This window comes from Lottia gigantea (genome assembly GCF_000327385.1).
Source record: "Lottia gigantea unplaced genomic scaffold LOTGIsca_49, whole genome shotgun sequence".
In the NCBI taxonomy this organism is placed as follows: domain Eukaryota; kingdom Metazoa; phylum Mollusca; class Gastropoda; family Lottiidae; genus Lottia; species Lottia gigantea.
In genome coordinates this window covers 1,329,014-1,341,603 of record NW_008709687.1, presented here as the reverse complement: position 1 = coordinate 1,341,603, position 12,590 = coordinate 1,329,014, and the positions used below count along the sequence as shown (strand labels likewise).

The following is a 12,590-nucleotide window of genomic DNA, read 5'->3' as shown; positions in this document are numbered from 1 at the left end:
ACCAAACTATCAGATTGTAAGGATTCCCAATTCCAAGTTCGATCAACGTTTACAGATTAACCAGATACATCGAAAATCAACCTGCTGTAATTCTTCTTAGCCATTGAGGTCCGTTGCCGATACTAAATATATCATAGAACAACCCGTTGCGCTATATTCTATACTCCTTTCCAAGCTAGGCCGTCATTATAGTCAGTTACTCAGTCGTCCATAAACCTAAATATATCAAAGAACAACCCTGGCTCTATATTCTAAAGATCTCCTCTCCGAGCTAGGCGAGCTGTAGTCTAAACTTCTCCTATCCGAGCTTGGTCGCCATTAAAGTCAGTTGCCCAGTTGTTCATGAAACTAAATATATCAAAACACAGATTCACAGTTCACTATCCTAATAATTAGACTCACACATGAGTTGGGGTTTCATTGTTACTCAGCAGATAGTCTGTGGTTTTAACAGTCATTTCATTGTGCTCAGGAATCGGACCCTTCAGCAGCTGACTGGTCATTCCGCGATTCTTCCGACATTGTTTCACAATTCTCATAATTTCCTCGGTGGGGGGAGCAACAATTACAATAACAGCCATCAGAACAGCCCACCCCTGCGTAAATGTTAGCCACATAGAAAACTGGGTTTGATCCATCAAAGGGAAGCTCGCCATAATGCCGGGAATTATAACAGCAAACAGCAATATACTGCAACCACCTGCAATCCATGCTGTTAATTTAGCTGTTCTAAAGGCTTTGCTCATCTGCTCAAACGTTGGTCGAACGTCGTACACCATACCTTTCAGATCTTCCCGGAAGTTGAGTTCCCAAGGATTCAGGGGATTATCAATGTCGTACATTTTAAACCATTCGAAATCTTCGTCGTCTTTGTTGTTTATTTTGTGAGTCAGCAGCGAGCCAATGATGCAGACGATCAAACTGACGCCAAAACTGCAACATGTTCCCGCCAAAATGGCGTGATCTTGTACAGTGTTGATTAAGAACTTGTTTAACCCTCCTTCGTAGATTGTTGCTGTTGAAAGGGTAGCTGTAATACCGCAAATTAACCCACAGATACAACCTGCAAAGATATTTCAATTCGATAAGATAGTTATGTGCATCCTTTGGAACACTTTAGGATTGGATTTTCACTCATAGCATATAAAAAGCGTACACATAAGTAGCGCACGATTGGTTCGTTCTGTACAGGTTCTGTCTGTTCTTATTCTGTCGTCGTTCATGGTAGAACAATTGCGTTTTAGGACTTAAGGCGTATGTGAAATGTAAACGAACTCACTGAACCAGAACAGTAACCCACTTACCAGCTATAAGACCCTTTCCAGTCGCCTTGACCCACAGGACTGATAATAATACTGGTGGAAAACAAGGGATGGTAACGATTGCTCCGACATAGAAGATCCAGTTCAGATCGATGCCTGATTCGAAGATGATTAAGCCAAGAGGTATTATGCCGATTGTTACCCATACAATACACCAGTTCTTAAACTCTATCAATACTTCATTGTATTCCCGGAATCTGAAATTGAACAGAATGGAGTTTTACGTCGCGTACAGTGACACTTTGAATGGATTTTGCCGCGTTATCTTGCCCGCACCTTTTGGCGTTTTCTTGGTCTTGACGGTGCACAACTGTATTTCTGTGGCTATTGGTCAGTTAGGACACTTATATTATCAACACGAGCATGAACTCTGTGTGTTTTTGGAACATTTGGGGTGAATGCATTTAATGCCCGACAAGTTGAAAAGTAGGGATTTATGACTTCAGATGGAGAGGGATAGTCGGAACCGAACCCCAAACCCCCAACACAAGCATTCGTCTAATAGTCTTACCTGCCATGAGTTGGACATTGATAACTTTGTTTAGAAGAGTACGAGCCTTTCATAGACTGATTGCGCACGTCGTCTAAACATCCGGGACATTTGGTAGCATCTGTACAGTCACATATACTCATCACCTCTCCTCGTGTTCTCTTAGCCACTTCTTTCTTAGTTTTACCACAGATTACACAGTGAGCACTCTCTAGATGATTCCTGAAATAACATTAAATTACAATGAACAGATTGGCAGAAAATACTTTGAAAACATTAATTGTTGCAGTTGACCAATGAGACAATTGGGGAAGAATTGGCTATCTGGTCCATTATATTTGTACACACTCGATGTATTGGACAACTAATGATGTCGCCCAAAGGGACATTTTAAAAGGCTTTCTGTGGGGGCCCCTTAAACACCTACATCCAGAAGAAGTCCAAGAAGACCACCTACCTGAATGGTTTGATATAAGTCTGGTATATATCGTAGACGATGATAGAAGAGATAGCCATAACCTCGCCAGATCCTGTGGACATGAGAGCCATAGCTCCCATAGTTAATACTAGAATACCGCCAGCAGAACCCAAGATCTTCTCTGCTATCAGAGGAGTTACTAGACCTACAATATATCCATAACACGTCAGTCTAAAGTACAACAGTACGCTTTACTTTTCATCTAATGAAGAGTATCCAAAGTAAGCAGTCTGATAAAAATGGTAGAATGGGTACTACCATGTGGTAAAGCACACAATGAGGTTACCAAAAGGAGAGGAGAGGATTAAGGAATGTAAAACATCGGAAATAATGCGGCGTGTTGCAATGATTACCAAATTTTATACCACCGTTATTCTACAATGCCCTTAAATGTTTCGCAATGATGAACGACATGGAGTTCAAGCAGCATTGTAAGAACTTACCTTCGTCAATCTGCCCTGGTAGCAAAAGATGACTGCCGTTACTGGAGCTCAAAGCTAAGTAGGCCATACCCGTAGTAGTAGCCATGGTTGACGGGATGGAGAACCATATAAACCCAGCCAAAATAAAACCCCAGACGCCTTGAATTGGCTTAGCAGCAATACGACTCTGCCAGGACGCTTGGTCGCAATAGGTTACGGCTGATGACACGAAGACTTCTATCACTCCGTACAAGAACGCAACCGTTGATCGGAAAGTTAGAAAGCTGTTTCCGTTGTTCTCTTCCGGTCCGTGAATACAGGAAATGGCTTTGTACATATTCTCTGAGTTTCCAATGGTATGGAACTCGCTGTCGGTGTTATGGAGGATCTTCACCACGAAGACTATAAGCAGGATGAAGACCAGGCAAGCGTTGAAGTAAGAGACGTAGAATGTGGTACCCAGTCCACCAATAAGAGAGTAAGATCCGAACAACGTGGCCATGATCAGCACTGAGAACTCATCCGTTGCGTCCCTGGTAAGCGATTGAATAGTAGCTCGGCCTGCAAGCAATACTCCAATAGTGATCACCAAGTTACACAGCAGAGCGAAGAAACAGAAACAAATGTGTGCTGCTTTTCCAAATCTGGCATGGATGATCTGAAATAATTAATTTTTAAATGGAATAAATATACAAGTATGTTGAATGTTTGAAAGGGATTAACCCAAATACACAATATTATTAGCTATGTGGCCTCTGTTAAAGGGGTTACCAGTCGACAAAATGAAATGAATGTCGTTTTGTATCCTACTATTCCGCACCTAATTGGGCTAATGAAGACGGAGCAGTTAATAAATCCAAAATATTAAGGAATTATCATAACTTGTGTGGTCTCTTCGAAAGTTGAACCCACGTCGTAATATGAAACCCATATTTATATTTGAGTCAATCCAGTGAATATCAGGGGGTGACCCACCACAAATAGCAAAAGATTTAGTTATAATACAGCATTTCTCAAAAAGCCTTATACACACCATACTAGGGAGCCGCGGTGGCTCAGTGAGTTAGACGCTTGCTCGCTAACCTGAAGGTCCAGAGTTCAATCCCGGCATAGGTCGAGATAATACCTTCGGATTTTTCAACCCGGTTTCCCCCTGTCAGTGATGCAGGGCTGAAACGGAAAAAAGCGTGTGCTACAGGCTGTGCACGTTAAAGATCCCTCGACAGTTGGAAATCGCAAAACAGCAGGCTAATGCCGCTGTCCTGGCAAAATTTCTCTCATTGCACCCTGCATGGCGTTGCCTGTCTTCATTAGCCAGCATGGTGCAGAAAAGTAGGACGTAAAACTCCATTCATTTCATTTCATTTTTACACCATACTAAATATGCTAAATGCCAGCCAGGGAAATAATTCAACTTGATAAGAATCCATTTCTAGGTTTCAAACAGATAGTTCAGAGGAAGTTGAAACGGAAAACATTTGAAATGTTTCTCTAACTGATATACGACAACGCCTGCATAATTCAGTAGATGTAGATTAATGTAGATTACTATTAATGCAAATTGAACGTAACATACTCTTACAAGTTCTATTCTAATAGTTTTCATTAGACTTCAGATAAAAAAAAAGATGATTTAAACTCTACTAGATGTCTTTACACTTCCGGTTCTGTCTGTATGTATTTTAACCTTACTATATTAAACATAAGGTTTCTTATAGTTGATAAAAAACGACCTATTTAACAGGTGCTTAGTGCAATAGTATGTATTTATCATACTTTCAGAACATTCTGAAATGGAAATTGTTGACAGAACGCCACGTATTTCTGGTGAAGCCACGACTCTTAAATGGTGGTTATCTGTGTTCGTGATATAATGCTGGTATCTACATCACGCGCGTTATTTCGTATGACCGGGTAATAACTTAGACATCTCTCTATTATAAGCCAATGTCAACCTACGCTCTTGTGAGTCTTATTTCAAGTGTTCCAAAATTACATGTATAATCAAAAAGCCCTCAAGGTTTGAAATTGTGACATTCGTTCTTGTGATTTAAACGAAATATTTGTCTTGAGGGATGAAATACAACTATGAAACACCGTGTCCAAATACCAAGCAAATTGTATTTTTTGTGGCCAGAATGCACTGTAATTGCTTAATGCTAGCCAGATTATGAGAAAGGTTACAAGATTAGCTATAAAAAAAAAGAACAAAATTGTTCTTTGGCACAACCTTAAAGAATTAGGTAATATATTGATGTTTTGATCTTTCTACGATTATCAATAGTGACTTCACATTTAGTTGTATTGAACTCTAAAATCCGGTCAATATTTTTCCACAAAATATTGACGACTTAAATAAGTATTGGACCTAAAATGACGATGGAGCGCATTGCATTGTTTTGATTTTTACTAGGATTTCCAATAGTGACTTCCCATTGAGTTGTATTGAACTCTAAAACTCGGTCAAACTTAAATAAACCTGGAAGTATTGGACCTCAAATTGACGATGGAGAGAACAACACAATGGCGATAAATAAATAAAGACATTGCAAGAATACGAACAATAAAAAAACAAGATAGGGGACATTTCAGGAAATAAACAGGAAATACAAGCCTTCAATTATTAATTGGAGAATTAATTGATTTATCTTTTTAATTAATCTAATAATGAGATGTATTTACGATTCATTTGTTATTGATTGATGTTGATTGGTCTTGATTGATTTGAGACTTGGTAGAAGGAAAATACCGTCGATTGCTGCCGTCGATTGTTGAGACTATAGGATAAGATCAGCCGTTCGTTCAATGATCAAATGAATTTCCTAATAAGATTCACACAACTTTAATATATAGGGCTGATCTTGGAGTTGATATATCTTGAAGGATGGCGATGCAAAGTTCTCTCATCTCATTATCGTCGAGAATTTTAAAATTAAAATCAGATCAAACTTTCGTTCCGTTTCTTAAAAGTCTTCATGATGTTCCATTGTTGTCATTATTTTTTGTAACATGTTGCAGACGGATTGAAGTGCTTAGATCTTTAAGTCAAATCAGTACATTATTAATTGAAGAAAACCCCAGATTTGTCAAGACAACAGATCCATTGTTTTGATGTTTTCTTGATAGATCTATTGTCGCGAACGGTAAGATGTAAATATTACTCGATTCATTAAGTCTATAAACAAGTTACAGATAAATCAAGAACAAAGCAAGCCTGCTGTTGAACGCCAAACGGCCAACCGTGAAAATTACGCTAGCGCTCTGCACCATATTGCCGTTATGAATGGCAGCCATTATTTACCGGAAGTATGTCAATATTGTCACGTGATTCTTGTAGATCCAACATCGTCCGGGGCTACAATGTTTGTAAATAAAGACCATGAAAACAAAAAATTCGTAAGCAGTAGATTCAAACTGATAATAAAATGTATCATTGGCAAACCAGTAGAAGCTATAAAACATTAAATGCATTATCAGAATTATCTGCTTAAGTCTCTAAATCTAAGGACTATATTTAGGTCGCAATAGTACGACCACTTCACAGATCACTGCTAAAAACTGTAAGTGAAGAGTCTCGCCCATGAAGACACAACGCTATTCACCATTCATTACCGAGACAGATTCAGCTTTACAGAAACAGTCGAGGATTGCCGAATGGTTTAACGTAGGCTGTCGCTTGTCACCTTTCGATTTGTAAAAGTATAAAACATTTGTGTATTGTTTATCGATTCTTATCGTCTATGTATTTTGTTGATTTTCATGTTGAAAGGAGCGACTCGCCTAATTAGTTTGTTACACGCCTCTATCAAGGACTCCGGTTATAAATGTAAGTGAAATGAAATAAAGTGCAGTTCACGAAATCTAAATTGGAACTCTCTAAAATTAAAAACTGTTTTGCTGATTGAACAATCAGATGACTAGAACAATTATCATGGACTAAGTTTTCGTAAGCCTAACCCAGTAATTTTGATACTTGTTTTCAGCGATAATATTTAATTTATTTAGATTGGACTCTTCCACATGAGAGAAACTCGGTTATGAACACGTGTAGTAGAAAATGGTGCAATCTGGAAGTCTTTTGGACTTGGAGACAGATCCTCACTCGCAGATCCTAACAGATCCTCATCGATGCCTTTATGATCATGTGACACGTTGAGTTAATCAATATATGAAATAGTTTATCTATATTCTTTAAATGGACAGATGTGCCATTTTTTTTTTACCAATCATACTTTAGTCTCAGAAACGGGAATTTTTAAGTTATGCCATTCAGTAATAGCGTTCACAGTTCACCGTCGAAATTTGAGCCTTCAAATCCACGTTTGTCCAGAATTAAAATGCCGCATTTGTCCCTTTGATAATATATTTATGATCTATAAGAATGAATGTAAATTTAAGAATGTGTGCACCAATTAATATCTTCTGTTTTTACGTATGTACATTGTATTCTGTAAGCTTTCAAACTATATAAAGTATCGACCTTTCCAGCTATAAAAACAATATAGAAGCAAAGGAATACCATGTTCGCACCCAGAACATACATGTACCCGATGTTCGCACTCAAAACATACCTGATGTTCGCACATGACCTAGTCAATGAAAGCAACTGTTTTATTATCGCCTTATCAATTAATTCTACAAGCAGAAGAAGTCTTTTGTTAGGTGTTAACCATCTTCAGCATGTCTAGCTATTACGAACTTCGTCTTATACCTTGACTGCAAAAACAACTTTTCCTGTATAACGGAATGCAGCGATTGGATTGGACTGTACGCCAGTGAAAACAGCCAATTAGAGCTCTCGACAGATATCGACACGTAAATCTTTTGTCGAGCTAAGGAAGGATAAACCAAATCAAATTCCATTGAATTTTTATTAGCTTCCCCCGACTTTATTGAACCGCCCGTACGCCCCCATGTCGATAACGCAGCTCGAAGAGAATAATTTGCAATCAGTGTCATTGTTAGCAGAAGAACTAAGGCTCCGTATGTATCAGGTTGTGTACGTTAAAGAACTCTTCACAGTTGGAAATAAAAACAGTAGGCTTAAGCCGCCTTCTTTTTGTAGATGGTAATGCCATTCTTCTTGGAACAGAAGTAAGTAGGACGTAGAACTCTGTATTACATTAAACAAAAAGAGCGGTGACCTTTGACCTGCCACTGGTGAATAATGCTGTTAATAGTTGTGTATCTGATGACCTGGAAAGACCCTTGGACGTCTGCCACCATTTTCCAATTGTCGGCTGCTCTCATGGAATCTTAATAATCTTCTAATAAACTGTCAAGGCCGCTTACAACCATGACAACAAGTAGACGCGGTTGCCAACTCGATTGACTATCGATGTCCGTTTAATCAACAGACAAACTCGCTTTTCAGTTCTCGCCACTTATCGCCTTCTCGAGACTTCTCAAAGAGACTTGAGAATAAAGCTATCTTTCTCTTCCGTTCGCCATTCAGTAAGTGTGAAATCAATGTCATAAGCAGCCCCTTACAGCCATTTGTCAATTGATATAAAGGATTCAAAGTAGATAAATTCCTGACGGTTTGGAGAATGAGTAATTTCTATTGCGGAGCCTATTCAACTGGTCTATTTAATTCTTCTTTTATGTACATTTACACATATCGTTCTTCTTGAGATACTTTACTGTCTCTGGGTGTAAATAAATTCACGATATTTGAAGCCCCGTAGAGACCCTGTTGGTGTGACGCTGCCTTGACGCTTTGCGAAATTACGATGTCCAACAAGCCAACAGATTGTGTTTGGAACAATGATAAATTTCTGTGGAATTTTTGATGATGAATGTTGAAAGCGGAACACGTTTGTGCTGGCGTCTGAAAAATTGAATAAACCGCTAACACGAGAATAACTGCACCGCTCTATGTGCCCACGGCAGCAATGTCCATGCATGAAGTCTGGAGATCACATCGTCCTGGTTTATAGCTCCAGATTTTGGAAAGACTCACAGTGGAACTGTAGAATATGGTGTCTTGAGTGATGTCACCCTGAACACGAGAGAACCTGGGGCACCACGCCACGCCCATATCTGTAGATCTCACCGTCCTGAATTTATAAGCACAGACTATATTTATGAAGATGATTATTTGAAGGAGCTGTCGATGACCAGATATTTGATGTTTTTACAGCTCTTCTATCCATTATTAACTCTCCAAATAACCTATATCCGCCTTAAAATACAACCATTATCGGGGATAATCAACTTTAAAACCTATTTTTATATGTTTAAAAGCCGATTCCATTTATTCGCCAATTATCTGCTAGAATTAAGAAAGGAAGATTCGAACCCTATAGCTATATACACCCTACAAAGAGAATTTTAACAATAGTAATAATAGCACTGATTTTATGTTATCGTTTATGGTTTTAAGAGGTTTTATAGCCCGCAGGAACCTTTTGCGGTTTCCTGACAATTCTTTGACTACTTGCTGTTTTTCAGAGTAAAATACCGGAAAGACGTTCTAGGTAGCGGTTAGTTATAAAAAGCTTTTTATTAAAAATGTCCAACTTGGTTCTTTGAAAACACCGACGAAGAGAAAAAGTTCACCTTTTATTATATTTTTCTCAATTTGAACTGAATGTTTGTCTAGCTAAGAAAACAGTCAAGAAACGAAGATTTGACAAAGACCGTTTGCAGTGTGCATTAATTAACAAGGTGAATTTTGAATTATTTGTACAATAGTTATAACTGAGATTTGGAAATGAATCTTTCGGGCAGCGACCAAAAAAATATCGGGCAATAACCCGAAACAAAGAAAAATGCAGGAGAAATTCGTGAGAAAATTTCGGGCAAACCAGCCTGCCCTCCCCACAGACCTTCGACCCGTACGCCCATAAAAAAAAGAAATTCGGACCGTTTTTGAAAAGCCAACAACCAAAAGTTCATATTAACAGAACACCAAATGTCCAGTATATTTTTTGAATTTGGAAATATAACTTATAGTGTCAACTATTTGCAAACAAAACTATTAACAATCAGGAGTCTTTGAAACAGGAATTACTCCCTCTAAAGGCATTGATTTGAACACCAAACTTGACACACTATTTACAAAACCAAAATATAGATTAATAAAAATTCATTTTATGAATCTGGCATTTGTATAAAATATAGAGCTTCAAGGCATGTGGTACCATAGTAAATGAAATGTAGCATGTAAAATTAATTTCTCAGGTTTCTGGTAGTTCTCAGATGTTTGTCATGCTTGTTTAAACATTTCTTTAATTTCACCTAGATTCCATAATTACCCAGAGTCACCGAGAGAGTCTGTTTTGTTTTGTTCTTGCACATCTCTCATTTTTTTCTAATGAAAATAACTGTTTTCAGTATGAAAGGCCATGCTCACTAATCGGAACCACCTCAGCATCCTTTTCGGAGAATCAAATAGTAGCCTATTATTTTGGGTATTCAAGTTTGTCAACCTTGGTATTCCTTTTAGTGAACCCATATACCTAATATTATTCTTTTGGTATTTCAGTTTGTCAAGTCAGAACCCTTTCAGAGAGTCCACATAGCTAATATTGTTTATTTGTTATTCGATGTGTCGACTCGTTATCCTTTTCAGAGAGTCCACATAGTCAATAATTTTTTATATGGTATTAAGGTTTGTCAACTTGGTATCTCTTTCAGAGAGTCCACATAGTTAAACTGTTTATTTGTCCTTTTGGTGTGTCAACTGGTATCCCATTCAGAGAGTCAACATAGCTATTAAAGGTTAAACGGTATTCATGTTTGTTTACTCAGAGAGTCGACATAACAAATATAAGTATTTTGGGTATTAAGGTGTGTCAACTCAGTATGCCTTTCATGGAATCCACATAGATAAAAATAAGAAGGAAAAAAACGAAACAAAACAACAAATTTTGCATTTCAATCAGATTGCTAAAATGTAGTCAACTCGCCCAAAAATAAAAAAAACCCTCAAAACCCCAAATTATTAAACGAAATATGCACTTTAAGACTTGTATTTCAATCCAAACCTAGCTGGAATAAGGTAAGAATGTTCGGACTATTCACAGTCCCTCACTGATGTTTATAATTTAGAACCTGGTGGTTCTAATTTCTACCATATGGCTTGTATCACTTAGATTTCACACAGATATGTTTCAAGGCCAAGGGCAATAACTTGTGTACAATTCGGTCAAGGCTGTAGTATTAAGTGCATTGCTACACTATCCGATATGGGTGGCACTGACTTGAAGTCGTTTTATTTTCGTTTCGGTTTTTTTATTCATTCCAATTTCAAATCGTGGAATGTGCAAAAAATATGAAACGAAAGAATACTTAGATTTAAATGGTCTTTCAGATTGAAGAAATCATAGGCTTATGTAGCACTGGCTTTCGGTGACTTTATTTTCGTTTCGGTTTTTTATTCCATTCTGATTCAAATTATGCAATGTGTAAAATCATGAAACGAAACAATAATTAGATTTAGGACAGACACGATTGTAGGTTTGTGAGGTGAGAATGTTTTCCCACCCTCAGATAATGTGTCTTATCTGTTAATTCCGGTTACCCCACTGGAGCAGCAAAGTGGGTAAAGGAAGCAAAATGAAAGAGCCTTACCTGTAAGTAGGTTTTGGCGCCCGGAGCCCGAGTTTTGAATTGAACTGATAAAATCGGAAAGATAAATATGTTGATCATGATACCAACAGCATACCAAAATGGCCCAGCAACTCCATTCTACAAAATAAAATAAAAACATTTGATTGAAACATAAATGAAACAAGAGAACTCGTATTCTTCAAGAACACCTGGTGTCTCTCTGCAGTTAATTTCATATTATGGTGGCAAAAAGCAGAAAGAGTTGTCTGCCCATGTAAACTTATGACATCTCTAAGCCTACCAAAATACGGAGTTATATTAATTTGTCTGTTTGGGGAGTCGGTGAAGGTAGAATCCTAATTTAGGGATCATTACTTGCAATCGAGGTGTCCATACTATTCACACACAGGAAGAGTTGTCTGCCCATGTGAACTTATGACATCTATAAGCCTACTATAATACGGAGTAATACGGTATGATAATAAACAGCGATATAAATAGATTAATACTACAGTATTAATACCCTCAATAAACCGATCACTAATAATAAATCATATTTTCAAGATTATCCCCCCTTGATGAAATGTCAATACTCACTAAGACTTAAACTACCTATCTCTATCTCAGAGAGTATATTTGGTCTGCGAAGCATTTCCTTACATTGCTCGTTTGATTGTACGTAAGAACAGAATTTGTAGATTATACTGAAGAAAGGAAATTCTGGCAGTGGCGCAACTAGGTGATTGGGGGTCCGTGAAATAAAGTAGGTTGAGGACCCTGACGCAAGGAAATTGTTTTAACATAAGTTCTCATGCATTCTAAGACACCCCAGTAAGCTATTATAATGACTGTTACAAATTTTTTCCATCGGCGGGGGCCCCCTTAGGAGTGAGGGTTCGTGGACCAATCTCTATGGTAGTTGAGCCCCTGGGTTCATATTGGAATTGGAGGTTGATATCAAAAATTGGCGTATATTAGAAATTAAGCTAACTTATTGAAAAGGGGCGAGGAATCGACAACAATTTAGAATATTCAGGTGGTAAATTCGTTCTAGTATTATTGTAATTGATCAAAATGATGTTACCTATTAAAATTCTATCAAGTCTTCGTGTTCAGTATTAATGAAGCGGAAAATTTGATTTCTCCTCTTACTAATTATTCTGTTATATTTTATATATGTCAACAATATTGTAATCTCGACATTTCACCGTTAATATCATAGTTGTATTTACAAGTTTTCACGATGTTTGCATTTTTCTGAGTCTTGAAATTTGCAAGTGCTGTGCTTACAGATGCTTTACAGTGACGTTTCCATGATTTAT

The 12,590-nt window shown here is 37.7% G+C and overlaps 1 protein-coding gene across 1 annotated transcript in view; it reads right to left on the bottom strand.

The window, feature by feature from the left end:
- Positions 1-398: 398 nt before the first annotated feature.
- The window catches only part of LOTGIDRAFT_165098 (hypothetical protein), a gene marked incomplete at both ends in the record, with an annotated part of 21,982 nt that continues 9,790 nt past the window's right edge, over positions 399-12,590 (bottom strand). The window contains 6 exons of the mRNA XM_009061615.1: positions 399-1,063; positions 1,305-1,519; positions 1,834-2,034; positions 2,270-2,435; positions 2,734-3,370; positions 11,290-11,406. Of these exons, the coding sequence (XP_009059863.1) occupies positions 399-1,063; positions 1,305-1,519; positions 1,834-2,034; positions 2,270-2,435; positions 2,734-3,370; positions 11,290-11,406 (2,001 nt within the window). The remainder of the gene's footprint in view (positions 1,064-1,304; positions 1,520-1,833; positions 2,035-2,269; positions 2,436-2,733; positions 3,371-11,289; positions 11,407-12,590) is intronic.